Source organism: Corapipo altera, unplaced genomic scaffold, assembly GCF_003945725.1.
Source record: "Corapipo altera isolate COAL_440 unplaced genomic scaffold, ASM394572v1 65, whole genome shotgun sequence".
NCBI classification, from domain to species: Eukaryota; Metazoa; Chordata; class Aves; order Passeriformes; family Pipridae; genus Corapipo; species Corapipo altera.
Window position 1 is genome coordinate 592,072 of NW_020884891.1, and position 19,212 is coordinate 611,283.

The 19,212-nt window shown below is 37.9% G+C and overlaps 1 protein-coding gene across 2 annotated transcripts in view; it reads right to left on the reverse strand.

Moving 5' to 3' along the window:
• RPS6KA6 (ribosomal protein S6 kinase A6) overlaps positions 1 to 19,212 on the reverse strand; it is a 31,062-nt gene that overhangs the window by 2,627 nt on the left and 9,223 nt on the right. Inside the window, exons 3-20 of one of the 2 annotated variants that reach the window (XM_027645243.1) lie at positions 17,339 to 17,455; positions 14,960 to 15,041; positions 14,112 to 14,192; positions 13,480 to 13,559; positions 10,562 to 10,668; positions 10,257 to 10,294; positions 9,157 to 9,299; positions 8,300 to 8,370; positions 6,955 to 7,043; positions 6,496 to 6,560; positions 4,818 to 4,920; positions 3,657 to 3,781; positions 3,235 to 3,360; positions 2,688 to 2,777; positions 1,915 to 2,073; positions 1,337 to 1,498; positions 862 to 938; positions 52 to 169 (exon numbers count right to left, since the gene is read on the reverse strand). In XM_027645243.1, the coding sequence (XP_027501044.1) occupies positions 52 to 169; positions 862 to 938; positions 1,337 to 1,498; positions 1,915 to 2,073; positions 2,688 to 2,777; positions 3,235 to 3,360; positions 3,657 to 3,781; positions 4,818 to 4,920; positions 6,496 to 6,560; positions 6,955 to 7,043; positions 8,300 to 8,370; positions 9,157 to 9,299; positions 10,257 to 10,294; positions 10,562 to 10,668; positions 13,480 to 13,559; positions 14,112 to 14,192; positions 14,960 to 15,041; positions 17,339 to 17,455 (1,833 nt within the window). The remainder of the gene's footprint in view (positions 1 to 51; positions 170 to 861; positions 939 to 1,336; positions 1,499 to 1,914; positions 2,074 to 2,687; positions 2,778 to 3,234; positions 3,361 to 3,656; positions 3,782 to 4,817; positions 4,921 to 6,495; positions 6,561 to 6,954; positions 7,044 to 8,299; positions 8,371 to 9,156; positions 9,300 to 10,256; positions 10,295 to 10,561; positions 10,669 to 13,479; positions 13,560 to 14,111; positions 14,193 to 14,959; positions 15,042 to 17,338; positions 17,456 to 19,212) is intronic. The other variant, XM_027645244.1, reaches the window with a different exon arrangement.

The following is a 19,212-nucleotide window of genomic DNA, read 5'->3' on the forward strand; positions in this document are numbered from 1 at the left end:
GTAACATTCATTTGAATTCTACAAAATTATGAAAAGAGAACACATTTCCACCTTTGCTGCATCTGAAACAGTGTCCCAGTTGCCTCCACTTAGGGAGAATTTTCCACTGCCTATCCGTACCAGGATCTCCTCAGGAGTATCATTGGGACCATTGGCAAAGGGAGTGTAGCTGTTGAGAGACAAAAAACAAAACACCTTGTTAGGGGATAAAAAACTGCAAGGAATTGGAAAACATCTCATGAATCAGTCAATATTCCCCTGCCAACAGAAACATATCACAGAATATACAGATACTATTAAATACTATTAATACTTCTCATATTACATCAGAAGTACCAATTTATGAAGAGAATAATTTCCAATTATTTAGCCATAAGACAAGAAAGCCTGCTAGTTTTCCAGTGGAGCAAAACTCATAAAACCTTTTCTCATTTGGCCACTAGATGCTTCCTAGAGCTGCATCAGTCTGGATGAGTTAGAAAACTCCAGAGATTTTTAAAAACCAGTGTGTTCTACAACAGGGCCAGGAGATACAAGAAGGTGACTCCAAGGGTGTGGGGTGGGGAGGATAAGAGGCTGGAGGGTAAAAAGAAAACCACCAGGTAATTTCACAGGCTAAATTCTCTGAGGAAACTGGGGAAAGTCCTTGGCATCCCCCAGTCATGTCCTATGGAAAAGAGAAGCCTTAAACCTCCTTGTAAGATGAGGCTGGTTTATGTGTTTGCTTCTCTACTTACAGCTCCCTGTTCTACCTGAGTGTGTCATTCCATGAGGTAATACCTCACCATTGGAAGGGAAGCAGGGATTCATGCAGCATGCTGGAATTTGAGGTAAACAAAACAGCTCAGAAATCTTTCTCACCCTGCCAACATGGTGTAAAGAAGAACACCCAAGCTCCATATGTCACAAGCAGCATCATATCCCTGTCTCATGAGCACCTGTGAAACAAAGGGAGTGTTAAAGACTTTTCATGGATCACAAACCACCCCAAACCAACACCACTACCCAGTCCAAAGAAAGGGTAAGTTAATCCCTGGATCATGTCACAGGTTTGACTATTGATTTTTCAATATTGTAGTAAATACCAACAATACTTCTTGTTCCCAGAACATCATCTCTTAAGATTTTCAACAGGCTTACATCTTATTTTTGAGGGTGGACTCTGTTATTTTAAAGCAGGTTTATAATAAACACATGCACCAGTCTTTGTAAAGGATATGTGACTATATTTAAGGAAAACTAGCAGAATTTTTCTTTTTTTCAAGCATTGCTAAAAAGTTTAAGTATCTGATGCATCAAAAACAGCATAAAGAAAACACGGAGCAGCTTAAAATACCTCTGGTGCCACAAAGTTTGCAGTGTAGCACGGGGTTAGGAGGAGTCCATTTTCTCCTCGAAGCTGTTTTGCAAATCCAAAATCACAAATCCTGATGGAATCAGCATTATTGGAGTCATCTGTATATAAAATATTACTGGGTTTGAGGTCTCGATGCACCACCTTTAAATCAAGAAATTTGAAAAGGCACCATTTAGAAGGAGCATGTACATTTGCTTGTATGTAATCTGCAATTTATAAAAACTGTTGTCTAGATGAATATACTTATTAACAGTTCTAAGTAATTATGTTAATTTATAGTAATGGAAAATTCTAGTTCAAGTAAGGTAATAAAAAGCTCATAATGTAACTGGAACTGACATCACCATTTGCCAAGGAGCACAAGAGAACAAACATCTGCTGTTTCATAAACTGTAGAGTCAAAAGGGTTTGCCAGAATAACAGAACGAGCTGTTGATACTATTCACCTTTGTAATAAAATACAAAACCTTTCTCCCTTCTGCCATAAAGGCACATAGCACAAGGGATTTGTAACTCTAAGAGGTGTGGGAGAGGCTGTGCCTGGCAGGAACCCTCACCCCCTGGCAGTGCAGGTAGTCCACAGTCTTGGCGATGGTGAACAGCACAGCGCTGGCCTCGCGCTCCGAGAAGAACTTCTGCCTCAGGATCCGGTCCAGCAGCTCCCCCCCCTTCATCAGCTCAGTCACCAGGTAGATGAACCTGCCGTCATCATACACCTGAGGAGACGTTTAACAAGTGTATTCATGTAAATGTATCTATTAAAAGCAAATATCTCCCATTACACATCCCGATAAGCTGAAGTTTCCCACTGGACTATTCCCCTGCTCCCACATGAACATGGAGCACAAACAGCAGGCCCTGGCACAGCACGGAGTGTGAGGCAGCTCGTGTGTCAATCAGGAGTTGATTCATCACTCTGAAATTGTATTTCTCAGTCCCAGAACTTCTGTTCCAAGAGGAAAGCAGCCCTACCACTCCCTATTGCTCTTCCCTTCCACAGGTAACTTTTAGCTGCTGGCAGTTGGCATACACAGGACAACATGAACAGCCTTCTCAGATCACCAACACATTAGTACTCATTTAATATAAGAAATATGGCGTTTCTAACCTTTACAGCATTTCTCACTTCAGCTTCATTAAACAGCCTTTAGAAAAAAATTAATATCAGGACAACACTGTATTTTGAAATACTCCCTTTACTGCTAGGTACTGCTCTCACAATACATTTTACCATGTAAAAGAAATTTAATGAATCCCAATAAACTCCCTGCATCTGTACTTGTTTTTTGACTACTGTGTAGTAAGAGGTAGCAGAGAAAGAGGTACATACATCCTTTAGAGTGATAATATTTGGATGCTGTCCATAACGCATGAGAATCTCGATTTCTTCTGAGGGATCCCTCTTGCTTTTATCAATTATCTGCCAAATATAACAGCAAAAACAAGTTGGATAAACAAAGTCTGCTTAATAAAGACATTTTTTTTTCTATTTACATCCTTGCTTCAACAACAGAACAAAAAAATTCCAGAGTTAATTACTTCTTATTAATCATGATTAATTCATGTTCCAGCTTCACATCCCACAGTTTATTCATTTCTTGCTCTATCCTTGTTAAGATTCTGTCATTAATGCAGCCTATCCTGCTCCAGTGGGCAAGGAAATGCAATGGACTGTCTGAAGCATCACTAATTCCCTCTGCAGTCCAGTTCCACCCTTGTGAACCTCACTTTATTTCTGGCATTCTCATAATTGTACAGTATTTTCAGGCTTCAGCCTTATAAAATCAGCTACAGTGATTGGAAAATTCATAAATTTAAATTTACAAATTTGCTACACAATAATTTCTGAACTGTAACAATGAAATTTATTCCAATACCTTCACAGCAAACTCCATGTTTGTGGCTATGTGTATACACCTCTTGCAAACAGAGTAGGAACCAACACCAATATCTTCCTTCAGTTCATAGACATCAGTGAACTGGGCACTGTTTCCATGAAGCTGCTTCAAAAAAAAACCAAATTCAAATTGTCATCTAAACCAACAAGATGCTCTTTGCCATGACAGTTTCCAACAGCAAAAGTTTCTCCTGTTTGCCCATGATTTCTCTTTTGAATTCTGCCTCCAGAAAACCTGCAGCTGACTTTTTAGAATTCAAAAATATCCCAGGGAAGTATTTTAATAAGGCACATTTTATAATGATCTCCCCCCCCAAAAAAAAAAACAAAACAGGCTGTAAATACTAAATATTGGTCAGTCCCTGACAAGTCAAAAAAGCTTCCCAAAAACCCAAGTGTTACCTGTACTATGGGCAGGATGTTGGTGAGAGGGGATATTTTATGGTCTTCTACAGTAGTAGTTGCAACAAAACTAAATCCTTTGAAGAGCTGATGGGCATTTGCACTCGGTGGGACTCCTGGAGAATCTGGTGGCAGACACATGTGATTAGTGTGGATAAATCCCAGCAAAATAAGGCTATTTTTATACAGTTAAGAGAGTTATCCTACAAGAAACATTCTGAGGGAAGGAAGAGAAGCAAACAAGAATAACACCAGATAAGACTTCTAGTTTTTTTATCTGTCTGCTCTTACTTCTGTAACAAACACAAAGCAAGTGTTCCTGGGTCTTGTCTGAACTGGAAAACACTGCAGGAATTACTGCATGAACATATGTTTTTAGGGAGAAATTTACTGAAACACAACTTTACTTATGAAAAAGAAATAAAGATCGTGGTCTTGTGTTCAACAACTTCATAACACAGAAGAGCAACCAGATTGTGCTGCTTCAGTGGTGCATGTGCTGCTGGCAAGGCACAAGTGAGGCAGTGCAAGAATATTTAATTAGTGATATTACTGAATAATTAGAACCCAGTTTTCCCCAGATTATATTATGTGCACCTCTAAATTCACTGTGAAGTCTCACAGTGAGCACAGCTTGATAATATTGTGCAGCCTGTTAAAACCACAGACCTTCTCCAAACAAAAACAAGTGGCTTTAAAAGCTGGATGCAGCAGGAAAAGAAATAAAAAAATCACAAAAGAAAACCTGAAGTGAAACTTGAAGCAGACTAAGTAACAGTAATTATAATCATTACTTAAAGCAGGTCCTTCTTAGTGAAGTACTGACCCTAAAAATAATCACTGCTGCTATCAAATTGAGTTTACTTTTAGTATTAATTTCCCACAAACAGTGCGTGTCTGACTTTAAATCATAACTAGAAACCACAGTTCAGCTGTTAACATTCCGCTTATTTGATTTTTTTCTGTAGGAATCAAAGTTTAGCAGAATATTTCAAAGACCAGGAACTCTGTGAGGAGAAAACACTCCTTCAAAGCACTGGAACCCTGTTGCATCCTCTCCTTTTAACTCTGTCACTGGCTTTTTTGCTTGTTGTTTTAATGTGAATTTGACCCTCTTGTCCCACAAACCTCACCAATTTACAGCCACACACAACTAATTACCTTTTGGTGTTTTTGCTGTGAATTCTGGATCAAAACAAAAGGTGTCTTCTGGCTTTCCAGAAGCAGGTTTAAATGGAGGCTGGATTTCTCTTCTGAACAGTTTCTGAGAAGAAGGAAAAATTCAGTTAATCAAGAGTCACTGAGCCTTCCATGGGTGCTGTGGTTTTGCCAAGGTAAAGGCACATCCTCCTGGGCTGGAAGTGCCCATTCTCAAAGCTCTAGTCCAGGTTTTCCCTAATCCACCAAACTAAATCAGGGAAAGCAGAACAATGGCTCTGCTTTTTTCCCCCTCCTTTACTCAACATGCTTTAGAGAAATCAGTGCCCAAGTGATCTCAAAGCTGCAATAAGTCCCTTTTACTGTTAAGGAAGAGAAAATTTCATGTTAAATGATGTCAAAGCCCCATGCAAAGGTCAGGAAGTTCTGAGAGCATTTTCTTTCTATTTCTCTTCTCCTTTCAGACCTATTTTTTGCAGGTTGGCTGTTTTTTTATTTAATCTTCCTGCACATTAACACAGAATATAACTCAATTCTAAAAAAAAAAAAAAAAAAAATAAAAAACCAACAAACCAAACATCACAAAAATCACCAAGGAACAGGGATCTAAATTCATCCCAAAGAGGTAATGAAATAAAATACAGAAGTGGCCATCAACACCACCAGAATGAAATAAATACAAATTACTTTCAACTTTTTAAAAAAATTATGAATTAAAAAGAAAGAGCTAGAACTGCAGATCTTTCAGACTTCATTGCTGGTATTTATTTCAACATCAGTCCCTTAGGATAAAAGTAAGTAGATATTCAAGCCAAAACAAGATAACAATTTATAAAGTGTATTCACATAAACCAGTGAAGTTTTGCTGTTACTGAGAATTCTTGTTGGTGGATTCTGCATAAACACAGCTTTTCAGAAATAAAACCACCTTTTCAGAAATAAATCCAAGAGAAAAAGAGAAGGATAAGAAAAAGAAATAGGTGAGCACAGCATTGGCCTGATAGTCCTGCCAGCACAGCAAGATCTTATTTATTCCATCTACCCTTCTGCAGGAATTACAGTAAAAGGAGGGTTTTCAGAGTGGTTTTATTTGATATGGAGCATCCTGCTTTTGAGAATGTTTCTGGGAAACACATCTCAAAAGATGGGAGAACCAAAGAGGAAAATCATAAGGTGTTTGTTAAAAATTTAAGCAAGAGTTGTGATCTCATACAGACTTTGGGTCATCTCAGAGCACCAGAGTCAATATTCCAACTGGGAATGGGATCTGACTGATAAAACAGGGATGTGCTGTGGCAACTGGAGAGAAATCCAAGAGAATTACACTCACAGGGGGTTGTGCCCTACAGGGAAGCACAAGACAGACACTGCAGAGGAAGATTCCTGCCCAGAGGGAACACCAGCATCCTCCCCCAGCTACAAATGCTCTAACAGACAACTTCAGCTTTAGAAAGCTGCAACTCTTAATTATTTAAAAATTAAATGCCCAATTCATAATTAATAGTCTCTGTACCGTAAATACACCAGCTCCAGATGCCAAGGAAGATGAGAGCAGCAGCCAGGATGTGACAGTCAGCACTGCTGCACTTTGTTGGGCCCTATTCACATGCAAATACTGACAATGCTACAACACACAGGAAAATTAACAACGGCTTTAGCATTCAGATCATTTTGTACTCACATTCCAGTCAACAGTAGAAAAAAAAGGATGTCTCTTGATTTCCTCAACTCCATCTGAACCAGCTCCTGAATAGAGAAAATACTGCATTTAACACACTTTTGGGTAAATCTTTGAAGATTGCACTAAAAATTGGTTCATTTCTAAAAAATCCGCACAGATGTGGTTATCTGAATGAATTGTAAATACAGAAATATCCCAAGGATGGGATTCAGTAGAGTACACCTCATCAGGGAGGCACAGTACAAGAACTCCACAAATACAGAGTAAATATTCTTTGCTCTGACACTGCCAAAGCTCACCAAGAGTCACTGATCCAAGCTCTGATCATTCATTACCAAACCCAGAAGTCATGATCCAAGCTAAGAAATGGGATCTAAACCCAAATGTTACTGATCACCCAGAGCCTGAAATGAAAGTAGTTGGGTTGAGCTATTTAAGGATCCAAATAAATGAACCAACCTAATCTATTTGATGGGTTCCTTTTAAACAACATCCTCAGAAGACTCTGTGCTTCAGGGCTGAGGAACTGAGGCATCCCAAGCTTTGCTCTAAAAAGAACCAGAGAACAAGTAAGAGAAAGAAATATATTTTACTAAAACCTGTCTACACAGATTTTTACTGAACACTTTGATGCATCAAGGATCTATTCTTAAGTCTTGTAGAGTGCATGTATTTAACTCATCAACTTTTAAGTTTCACATTATATGTGTGGTTTAAAGGAAACAATAAAGAAAGAACATGTCAGACCAAAACCACCAAGCCCCCCAAGCAAGTTTTATGCTAAAACAGAGTAAAAGAATTATTTCAGGAATACCTAAATATTTTCAAAGATACTTTCATATCACCAGAATCAACACCAGAAGAGTATCACCAAATCCCAATGACTTGCCCTGAAGTAAGTGCTACTATTCCTCTTGAAGCAAGGGCCTCAAGTAGCTCATTGAGTCATCATATAAAAGCTCCCTGACTTTACCATTTATTTTATTTCATGAAAACTATTATGCTAAGGCAAGAAATTCCTCTGCAGAACTGCAGCACCACTTGGGAGCTGCAAGTGGGGCAGCTCGTGCTCTAATCCATCCCTTCACACATGCAACACATAAACCCACACTCAGGGCAAGCTCCAACTGAGGGAATGAAGCTTCTCCCTCCTGCCCTTCCCCATCACCCCCTCAAAGGCCCAAGGCTCTCCTGTGCTCTGGGGGAAACTCTCTGTGAGCTGAGCACAAACACAGACAAGAACATATTTGCCCAACAGCTCCGCTCACTAAGCACCAGTTCACCCAGTCTGTCTGGCTCAACAGCCTCTGCTGTAACTGAGGCAATTTAAGATGAGACTTGAGAGCCTGTAAGGGCCTTCCATCCATCCACACACAAAGCAACACCTCATCACCTGCTGCTTACAAAACAAGGTGTGCTGTAACAGTGGCAAGGGAGTACAACAACAGGGGTGCAAATAATGCTGCTCTAACTCACCGTACCCTTCTTATCTTTATTACACACCTACAATGGAAACTAATTCATCCCTAAGATTTTAATTGCTGTAGATACTTAATGGTATTTATGATCTGGGATCTAAACCTTATCAGGGAGCTTTGATTTTTTTTTTGTTCCTGTTTTAACTGAATGCTCTCAGAATCATAAAATGGCTTGGGTTGGGAGAGACCTCAAAGACCATCTTGCTCCTTCCACGGGAAGGGACACCTTCCACTAGACCAGGTTGCCCAATGAGTTATAACAAGCTGTTAAAACATGTCTAAAATTACATTTTATGACTTCCCAAAGAGAAAGAAGAGGTACTTACTTCAGTATCATATTCATGGTTTCGTTTCGATCTTTCCCTTGGAACGGCAGGGTCCCAGTGAGCATCTCAAACTGCAAAGAACAAATGTTCATCTCAACCAACACTTCTTCCCCCAGCTGCTGAAACAAAGTGTTAAGCACTGTACTCTTCCCTAAATCATCTCTACATTAGGTTGAGCTTCGAAAAGATTATCAAAATGCCACAAATCTAAAATCCTCCCTGGCAGTTACACGATGGTAACAGTGGCAAGGTGACCTAATGACGATGGAGGAACATTTTACACCCATTTATAAGCCACTTGAAGGCAATAAAATCTCCTCCATAACCAAGATTCAGACGTTGCCATGTTTTAAAATCTGCAAGAATAATAAATACTAGAACAGTACTTTACTTTTAATGCCAATCTGCACATGTCAGCCTGATGCTGTGAGGCATCCCAGCAAGGGTAGAAGTGGGAGCAGTTACTTATTCCACTGCTCCACTCCAGCATTCCTTCCACAGGCTCACTCTTCAAAATGCCATTCAGACTCCTTCAAACCAAGGCTTCAAGTATGGGTTTTTTTCCTTAACTATCAAGTAACATGCAAAATAAATACACAAAGTGGCATTTCACTGTCTGGAAGGCACAGATGAGCTTTATGGTGCCTCGTAAGGATTCCATACAGAGTTAAGCAGGTGAAAAGTCAATTTTATTCAAACAAGTTGCCATTACAGTGGCAATTCAGTTATTGAATTCACCCCCTTACCCAAGCATTGATAATTAAAACTGGACAAGCTTATTCTAAGTGCATTAAACCACATTCTCTCAGAGCAATGCAGTGTTTGTGACCTTAGGAAGGGAAGCAAAAGCACAGTACCATGAGGACCCCAAAGGACCACCAGTCAGCACTCTGGTTGTGCCCTCTCCTGTTTACCACTTCAGGTGCCATGTACTCTACAGTACCACAGAAAGAATAGGCCTTCTTCTCTTGATCTACTGATTCTTTGCTGAGTCCAAAGTCTACAACAACAGCATCACAAGAACACAGCCAGTAAAGAATTTCAGGGAAAAAACCAGCATATATCTAGAGATACCACAGACATTAGTTCACTACATATCACCAAAACTGTTCTCTAAGTCATTAAATGGACAGGCAGCCATCAATATTATTACTGAAATAACTTGATATTTGAAATATTACACATTTAGAGTCTTAAGATAACCAAAAGTTCCCTTTTTCTGTGTCTACTGCCTCCTTTATTCACACAAAAAAATTGGATAGAAATAAAAAGGAGTTTCAGAGGGAACACAGCCTGCATGGTCTGGTATTACTGAATGATGAATAAGTAAAATCTGACTAAAAATATTGTTGTTACATAAGACAACATGGTTCTGCAACCTGACTCAAATTCAGTAAAGAACAGTGTTGCACATTTGCTCCTTAATTCCCAGAATCCTTTTTTTCCTGCCAGTGAATACACAAGTCCTTGATACTGGCTCAGCTCTCATGCTGAGGCTCTTAAATATCCCTTTATTCATAGGGGAAATATTGCTAATCAATAATCCATTATCATTTCCAGTTGCAGAAGGAAGAGAGAACTTTAAGACTGAATTAAATTTAAACAGATACATGCAGAATTTCACAAACATCACCATTATTCCATCAAATCTTCAAGAGTTTAAAAAACTTCCTTTTCTCTTGGAATCTACCAGCAATATTTTAGATCCAAAAATACAATGAAATCTACAGGACAAAAGCATCACCTTAAAAGTAATTTAAAGCTTTCAGAAATTCACAGCAATTTGGTTTCCAAATCATCTTTTGTTTACATCACTTCCTACAATAGATCTATTTTAATTTTCCTCACAGAACTCTTTTCCTGCATTTTTATATGTATTTCAAAGTGATAATCCAAAAACACAAAAGAAAAGCTTATGCAGAAAGATGTTCAGAAAGTTCTAATGAGTGTTGCCTACCTGTTAACTTGATATGTCCTGCTTCATCAAGCAAAATGCTGAAAATTAAAATTCACATTCACCAAAACACATAAAGAGCAATGTTTACATATAGTTACTTTAAATAGAAGTTAAAAAACATTATATCCAACTTCTCTTATTACTTTAATAAGTGAATATTATTTAATTTAAAGAATATTTTTATATTTTATATTTGTTTACATAGTCTAGCAAAAATGTATTTAATTTTTTGACATCACTACAGTGGAAAAGGTAAAGCAACAAGCAAAATACACATAAGAGTGGTAAAATACATTTTACTTTACTTTTCTGGCTTCAGGTCCCTGTACACAATTCCCAAGCTGTGAAGGTGATCCAAAGCAAGGGCCAGTTCTGCGAGGTAGAATTTCACATCTTCCTCTGTAAACATAACCTAATAAGAACTGTATAGATTTACCTTCTGATCTTGTCTTCAGTTTTTAAAACTGCAATCTAAAAACATATAGTCCTGTCTGCCTAAATTTCAAAATCAATCTCCTAATTCATGAATTCACCCAAGAGAAATTATTTACTAATACAGGTTAATTATAAACTGCACAAAGAACTACCTGTAATATTTAAATAATAACATCAGCAGTTACTGCAGAGTTTTAGTTAACTTTTAGGTAATAAATTTAATTGTTATATTTGGTGTAATTAACCACCAGCACTCCTTCTGGCACAATCCTAAAAAGAGAGTTTTCCACTGCATCATAAAATTTAATGATTTAGCTGCTGTATTGGGTGACTGAAAATTCACATTAACAATATTTAGGAAATATTTAGGAAAGAAAAAAATAGAAACAATTGAGAAAAAAGCATGCAAAAACAAAACACTGCTAAAAATAACAATGACAATTTGCAGTGGGAGTTGAAGAACCTGTTCTGCTCTTAGGAAAAAAAATAAAATTCAAGAACCCTGGTGAGACACTGAAAAACTGATGTTGCTTATAAAGCACGAGAGAGATGCCCTTCCAAACACTCCACAGGTTGCTTCTAATTTAATACACAGAAATTGTAGCTGCTTTGGCTCTTGTCATGTTCTACAGATTACTGGAGAACCCTGAAATCTTTAAATTACTGGACTGAATGTGAGCTTTAAGTGAAATATTCCCTTATTTGTTGAAAGCAGCAGGAGTAAGAGGTGCAGCCACTCTGCTGCACAGGAGCTGCCTAACAAGGCTTAAATTAAAGTCCCTGAGCTCCCTGATTTAGAGCTGCCCTGATCTGTACTTTGAATTTTACATATGTAATCTGGTCCAGGGGCACAGAAATATTTCCTCATTTCCATAATGACAGGGGTTAACCTTGTAGGAACAATAAGCTGTTACACCACACAGTGGCACCTGGATTTCTTTGAAGAGCACTGTGGATATTGGTTTGCATCTGCATCAGAAAAGCAACAGTAATGTCCTTACTCCTTGGATGGCATTACTCCCTGGAGTAGCCCAAATGCAAATCTCAGAATACAATGATGCTAAAGGGCAATCTCCCATCTCCCCATAATAATGACATTTAAAGCTGTTCCCTGTGTCAAATTAAACGTGATGCAAGTCAACTTCATTAAACATCACCAATAAAAACTTCCTTACATACTCATCTCACTTCCACAGCTGAAGCTCTTGTACCCACGTTGGAGTTTAAAGACCAAAGTCTTTCAATAACATCACAGTACACCAAATTCATTTAAAATAATCCTTGTGAAATGCCCTGGGGAATTTCCCCTCATGTGCACTGCCCACTGGACTTTGGAAACCACCTTGTCTTCCCACCACAAAACAAAAACCTGCTTTTTTTATATCTAGGCACAAAGTAAATATTTAAAAGTCACCACAGAAGGTAACTGAAGTCTTCTGAAAAAACACATAGAGCCTCAGCAGTGAGAAAACTTGACAATTAGGATTTCTTTATTCCCAAAGGGAACCTCTTTCAACTCCCAACAAGTGTTATGATGGACAGATTTACATCCCTTAGGTAACTCTTAATCTCAGTTGCATTCTGGATAATCCCAGTTGTGCTGGTGCAAGAGAATTCTTCTTCCTGTTCTACCAGAATTTCCTCTATAATTACTCAACAGAGCTTGACCTCTTTCCTACCTACTGCTCCAATAACCTTTGACAAGTTGGCCACTTGAAGCTTTTAACAGCCATTTTAGCCTCAAGATTAATTCATAGTGAGCTCAATTCTCAGACATTATCACTGTTTACCAAGCTCAGCTTTCTTATAAAACTTAAACCCAAAAATCCCTTTAAATTCTTCCTTCTCTTTTGCCTGTTCCTAAAGTAAAATCTTTATTTTTACAGAAAGTATATGGGAAAAAACCCCCAAATTATCTCATGACCTCACATTCTGGGGATAAACAACCTCCTTCATGCCATAAAAAAAAAAAAATATCAGTCAGATAACATTGTTTTCTCATCTAAGAAAGTGGTTTTTCCTGTGCTTTAGCAATGTAAGTGGATTTACACTGAAAAGCTCAGTGAAAACACTGAAAAACTCTCTTACTGTGAAGCTGTTGAGCCATTAAAAATTTAGATCTCTATAAAAGGTTTGCAAAAAGAAAATAAAAGTCCTCTAAACATGTTCATAACACTTATGGTAACATGTGATAAATATTTGATGGGAAATGTTTAAAAAAAATAACAACAGGCTGCATCGCATTCCATCCTCTGAGGATTCTCTCCAGAAAACAGAAAAAGAAATGAAAAATTCAAGGTCTAGTTGTGTGTGAGGGTTTGGGGGAGAAGAGGGGGTTCCAAACCACTCCATGTTCACATTTTGTGGGATTAAGGATTAGGATTTGTATTCCAGCCCCGTGAAATTTTACAATGCAGCAGAAATCTCCCAGGGCTGCAGGATTCCAGGAGCACCTCAGCTGACTAAGAGCAGGAGAACTATAATATCCCCTTTCTTCAGTGCTAAATATTCATTTACTTCAGTTACGTTTCCAAGCAACAAAACATTTTTAGACAAAAGAACTGTACTTTGCAGATACCAAATTAAAACTTAGGCTACTAATCAATACACACTCAGGTTTCTTAAGGACAGAATATATTCTAGAATATGTAAGGAAAGTCCAACTAAGTTATAAAAACTTGAGTGTGACAAGAAATATGGGGGGAAACAGCTTTAAAAGGCAATCCCACACCAAGAAAAAACAACCTCTGTCTAAGAGTAGAGTGGAGATAAAATTTTAGGTACTTACCTCTTTGGATAATCGTGTGAATACATCTCCTCCCCTGAGAAAATCCAATATTAAATAGAGCTTCCCTTCAGTCTGAAAGGCTTAAAAAAAAAAAAAAGGAAAGAAAAGAGAAAAAAAAATCAATAGTTGTGTGACAAAGCTGATCTACAAAATAGATCTGAGTGATTTACAACCAGGAAATTTCAGTCACAGGCAATACTTTTGTTATGGAGCTGAAATAATTCAGCGGCACATGAGGTAATTTATTGAATGATTCCTCACTTCTTCACAGAAGAAAATCTTAGTCATGAGAGATGATTAAAATACTGCTCTTTCACTTCTCCTCTGTCAAACAGGGAAACAGCAAGGATGTTAATTACTCTGGTTTCGTTTTACTCAATGAAAAGCAAAAAAAAAAAAATCTCTGCTGAATTTGTAAGAATTTGCCAAATCTTTAATTTCAGGAGAACTTCACCTAAAACTTTTATACAGGTGTGTATTTACATTCCTTTTTTTTGTTTTTCAAGCCCTGCGATTTAAAGCTACTAGAACTTAACTTGGACCCTACAAAAAAATGAGGAAAAACAAGAGCGGCCGTGCCTTCAAGTAATGAAAGGAAGTGTAGCACAAGAAAAATAAATATATATACCCACCATAGTGCAGTTTGACGATAAAGGGATGATTTACTTCTACTAAAATGTCCCTCTCCATTTTCGTACGAACTCGATCCCGAACTGGGGGAGAGAAGAAAAGAAGAGACCAGAATGAAACAAATACATTTGGTACAAGACAAACAGAGCAGCAACGGGCATGTGGAAAGGCTTTGCTGTCTAAAGGAATATCTTTCCTTGTACTTTATTTCTTTTTAATGTTTAAGTCTCCTCAAAACACACTCAAAACTATTTCCTTCCCTGCCACAGCTTCCTCATTGTCATCATTTTCCCAATACATCCCAGTACTGGTGATAATCCATATCACTTCCCAGAAAATAAGCTCCCATCTGGATTTCAACATCAACTTCTGAATTAACTATCTGTACTGAATATATATTTTCTTATTTTCTTATACTTTTTCCTCTTCAACTATAACAGTCCCTATTTACACACAGTGGACTTGCACCCATTAAAGTGTCTCCTGAAAGCCAAAACACTCCTGACTCTGGCTCCCAGAAGGAGAGGGAATGACTGAATTTTAACCACAGCAAAGTTTGAACATAACAAAAGACAAAAGGAGAACTGTTTATGAAATTAATTTGTTTTCATATAATGAAAAAAAAACTAACCAGAATTAAATAATGCAATTTAACACTTTGAAAGAGTATTTTTGACCACATAATTAAAGCTACCTGGCCAGGTTTAAAATAATTCTCAAACATGAACTCACAAGTCAGTCTGGAAAAAAGCTACTGTTATGAACTCACTGACAAACATTAAAGAAACCTTTTAAAATACAGGTGCACTGAAAGCCATGTTTTCAAGTTTCAATTCAGACACACACATACCTTTTAAAGAAGCTTTTTTCAATACTTTCATTGCATAAAGCTGCCCAGCATCAGGACCAATAATCTTCCTCACAAGGAAGACCTGGCAAGATAAAGCCCATTTTTAAAATTACTGCAAGCTGAGTAATCAAATATCAACTTTCACAAAGCATTTGCAAAGCTCCTATTAATTCCAGGCAGTTTTCAGTGTTCTTTCCTGAGCACACACCTTCAAGGAAGAGTAAAATTGCATTTCCTTAATCAGATTAGAGCTGCAGCAGAACCAAGCTCTTTGAATTATCACAGTGGTCAGAAGCTACAGATTCTTTCCTTATTTATCAAATAATCATTTACAGAAATTTGTTTCTTTCTATCATTTTCTTGGACAAGGACAATTCTGGCTCCTCTGTCACGTCCCAAGAGATTTTTTTTTGTAGTTTAAGACCCAAAGTCTCAAACATGGAATGGGTTTGATTAATGAATTCTGTACAAGTGGTGAGATGAAAGCAAGGAAACATCATCATTTAAGATCAAAGCACCCTTTCCCTCTGGAATAGCAACTCCAACAGGTTTTTCCACTCTGTTCTTTCCAGGAGAGTTTTACAGATAGATGGAACATAACTTGACACTAAGAAAAGCCTAATATGAGATAAAATAGCACATTCCAAATAGAGGAATCTCTACTAATATTCAAACTCCTGGGTTTTTCAACTGACAAAATGGCTTCTGTTCTTAAACTGCTGTTCTTTTAAGAGCAATTATTAGTTAAGAGTAATGTTTCTGCTGTAAAAAACAATGTACAAGTCACAAGAGAGAGCCAAGAGCTCCCCAAAATTGCCTCTCTGATCTCACCTTATTCAGACTTTCATTAACACTGGATTTATTTACACATATACGTTGTTAGAAATTATTATCTAGAAATTGTATGTATTTTTAACATAATCTTGTCAAATTTTCCATTCTACCATCAGAAATTCAAACACTGTCACTGACTAAATGGGACAGGGTTGGGAGAAGGTTGTTTTTATTTTAAGCTCTGGTTAGAAGAAAAATGTCATCATATTTCAAGGTTATCAGGTCTTTTGTTTTGTGAAGTTTTGCCCAATGACTGACTGCTCTCCTCTCAGGTCACATTGATGCTCAAATAAAGGGAATAATTTGAACACCAGCAACTAAGATAACATCTGTAGATGAACACAATCACAATTATAAAAGTAAATGTTAATAATAAGCACATACAAATATTTCAGTGCTTTACAACTAGCAGCTTGTGAGGATGTAAGGACTTCATGTACAAGTTACAAATTTTAGCTGATAAGGCCCAAAACAGCTGCCAGTGAAAAAAACTGAAACACCACTGATTTATTTAATTTTGCAGACCAAGCCTCCATAACCCCACATCTGCCTTGGAAAGTTATCAAAGGATGAAGAGAGAAATTCAGTGATGGACAAGTTTAACCCTTTATTTCTGTGGAAGTGTTAAATCCTGCCCTGATGTCAAAAAGAGGCTGCAGCAAACCAACCTGGTGTTTGCCAAACCCAAAGGAAGGGCCCTGGGAAGTGGGAACTGGAAAGGGAAAACAAAACACCATGAAGGCAACAGCCACTGATCTTCCCTGTTTGTTTTCTCTTTCCAATGGAAAGCAACAGAGATAAAAAGATCTCTGTTCAGTCACCACCCAGCTCCTAAAGCTGGTTCCTGAGCCAAGCACTGCCAGGTTTCAAAAGCCTGAACTCTGGGAAGTAAAATGTGTCTGAGTCAGGGCTAAGATGTGCTAAACCCTAAGACAGCTTAGGACATCTCAACTCAGGAGTAATAAATATATGGGGCCTTTTAGGTTCTGACAATGAGAAGTGTGTGAGGGAGTTGGCAACCAACATTACCAGATAAAGAAATGTTTCTTAAGCTGTAAAACATTAAGAAATATTTAAAAATCTTTTCTCTATGCTATCACTTATTCACAGAATGCCTTCCTAATGTCTGGTTTTTTCCTCTCTCATTCAATTCCATGCAGAGGTTTGTTCCTGCTTAAACACACAGAACCAGCAGAAGAAGGGGAATATGGAAACGTATGTAAAGCTGACTGACTACTTTGTATGTGCTGCAAAAAGATCTAGTTTGAGTCTGGTTTTAAAAAATAAATTACCTTCTTATACACTTGAATTAATATTTCAACTACTATTGTTTCAAACTAGTGACTGAGATATTAGATTTCATTTCTGCAATGTGACACCAAGTGGCACATTACAAAAAGAAATTATTGTAACAAAGCTGCCATGTTTCTTCTCTTTGCTATTTGAATAATTGTTCACTTAGTGTCTTTAAGCTGCAGATCACTTGACAGATACAGCAAAATGAAAAACCTGAAATATGTTTCCCAGGTTATTTTATCATCTTACCTTTCCAAATGATCCCTGTCCAAGAACTTTAAGTAGTTCAAACTGTGCTGGATCTGCTTTCTCACATCCTTCTTTCACGTGGTGTGTAATAGGAATTTCTTTCACACTTCCTTCATCCTGTTGTTTCAAAGCAAAGAAAATACAACAGTGAACAGGCCTGGATTAACCAACTCTTGCTAGAAGAGCATGTAAATACTTGGGGTTTTCTCTTGGTTTGGTTTCATCTTAATAAAAGATTCGAAATTCTAACAAGGCATAAAAGAAAGCTGTTCAAATGAAGAGTTTTCCCATCCATCCTTTCTTAAATAGATGCATCTAAAATTTCTAAACTGAAACAAAATTCTCAAAGAATGCCCATTTCCTTTTGCCAGAAATATTTCAGCTACGGCAAAAATGCATTTTTTTTTCCATGAAAGGCATAAATGTACAGATTTTTCAACCAAGACTTCTGTGCTTCACTTCTCTTCAGCAGCCTTTAGTTTTCCCAGTGATTACTCTTCTCATCTTTCCCTTTCCTGAAATAAGTCTTAATGAAAGCCAAATTGAATTTCATCATTTAGGGTAATTATTGCTTTTCACGGCAGCAAATAATAACTCTGGCCATCCATTTGTAGCTTGAGGAACACGCTTCGTTTGGAGACCATAAATAAAATGTGAGTCATCTTAAAGACTCTGAGAATTCTTGCACCCAAGAGAAGAACAGCTCTGGGTGCAGAGCTCCTGGGAAGATTATCCTGTGTGGAGACCTCCTTCAGGAGGGTAATTCTGAGGTAGGTGAGTGATTTAATGTTCTGTTGACTTTTCCATGTCCCTCTCATCTTGAGCAAAGCAGCTCCAGTTGTGAAAAGACAAACATTCATGATGAAAACAAATCTGATGATGTATTGCAGCTTTTATGGTGTAAGAGAAGTTGCTGGGAGCCAAAATGAGCGAGATGGCAAAATAAGCACCCTTGAAATTCAAAATTACGTGCTAAGACCTACAACAGCAAGCTCAGCTTGCACAGAGAAGGAACAGCACCTCTCAGCCCTACACAGAACATCAACAAACTTTTTGTACACAACCCAACCACAAAAAACTCCCACCTGATTTGCAGTACTTCACCTTTGGGGCACCCAAATTATTATTAACTGTCTCCTAAGCTCTCTTTAGGGTCTTCATCTCGACAGCTTCTCTTAGCAGAGACCCAGAGAAACACCCAACCAACCTCCTGTGTGTTACTGTCTCTTGATGACAAGTGCAAACAGCACCAGAAAAAGGCCTGACCACTTGATGAAACACTTGCTTTTCAGAAAGAACATCATTCTATATTCATTCTATATAACATTTCTATAGTCAGGTTCACTATAGAAAGTCTTGCTGCCCAAGACTGTGCATTAAAACTTATAATCAGCTTTTTCAGGCTCGATACAGAAGCATCTGGATGAAATTCTCTAAATGGGTTTACACAGAAATTCAGTCTAGAAATCAGATCACCTAAATTCATACATACTTACAGCAATAATTAAAGGTAAAAAAAGAGGCAATCATCACACTGCATTAACTGCCTCTGCCTTAATTGCTTTGCTTGTCCAGAGGGAGAAAGAAAGAGTTCAAACACACATCTTAGTGTATTCACAGAGTGTAGTCCAGCACAGGAGTCCTTCCCCTCCCCTCTATCTCTTATTTCACTCTCTTTCTGGGAAAGGCCTGTTTGTTCTGCCTGCTTCCCACACAAAGGTAGGTTTGAACACAAGGTACTGCTGGAAACAACGTTAATTCTGTAAGTCACACTCCAAACTATTTTATTTCCCTCTCTGGTCACAAAACCCAGCTGACAAACACTGAAGATCCAGGGCAAATGTCCCACCTTCATCTCCTCCATCCATCTTGGT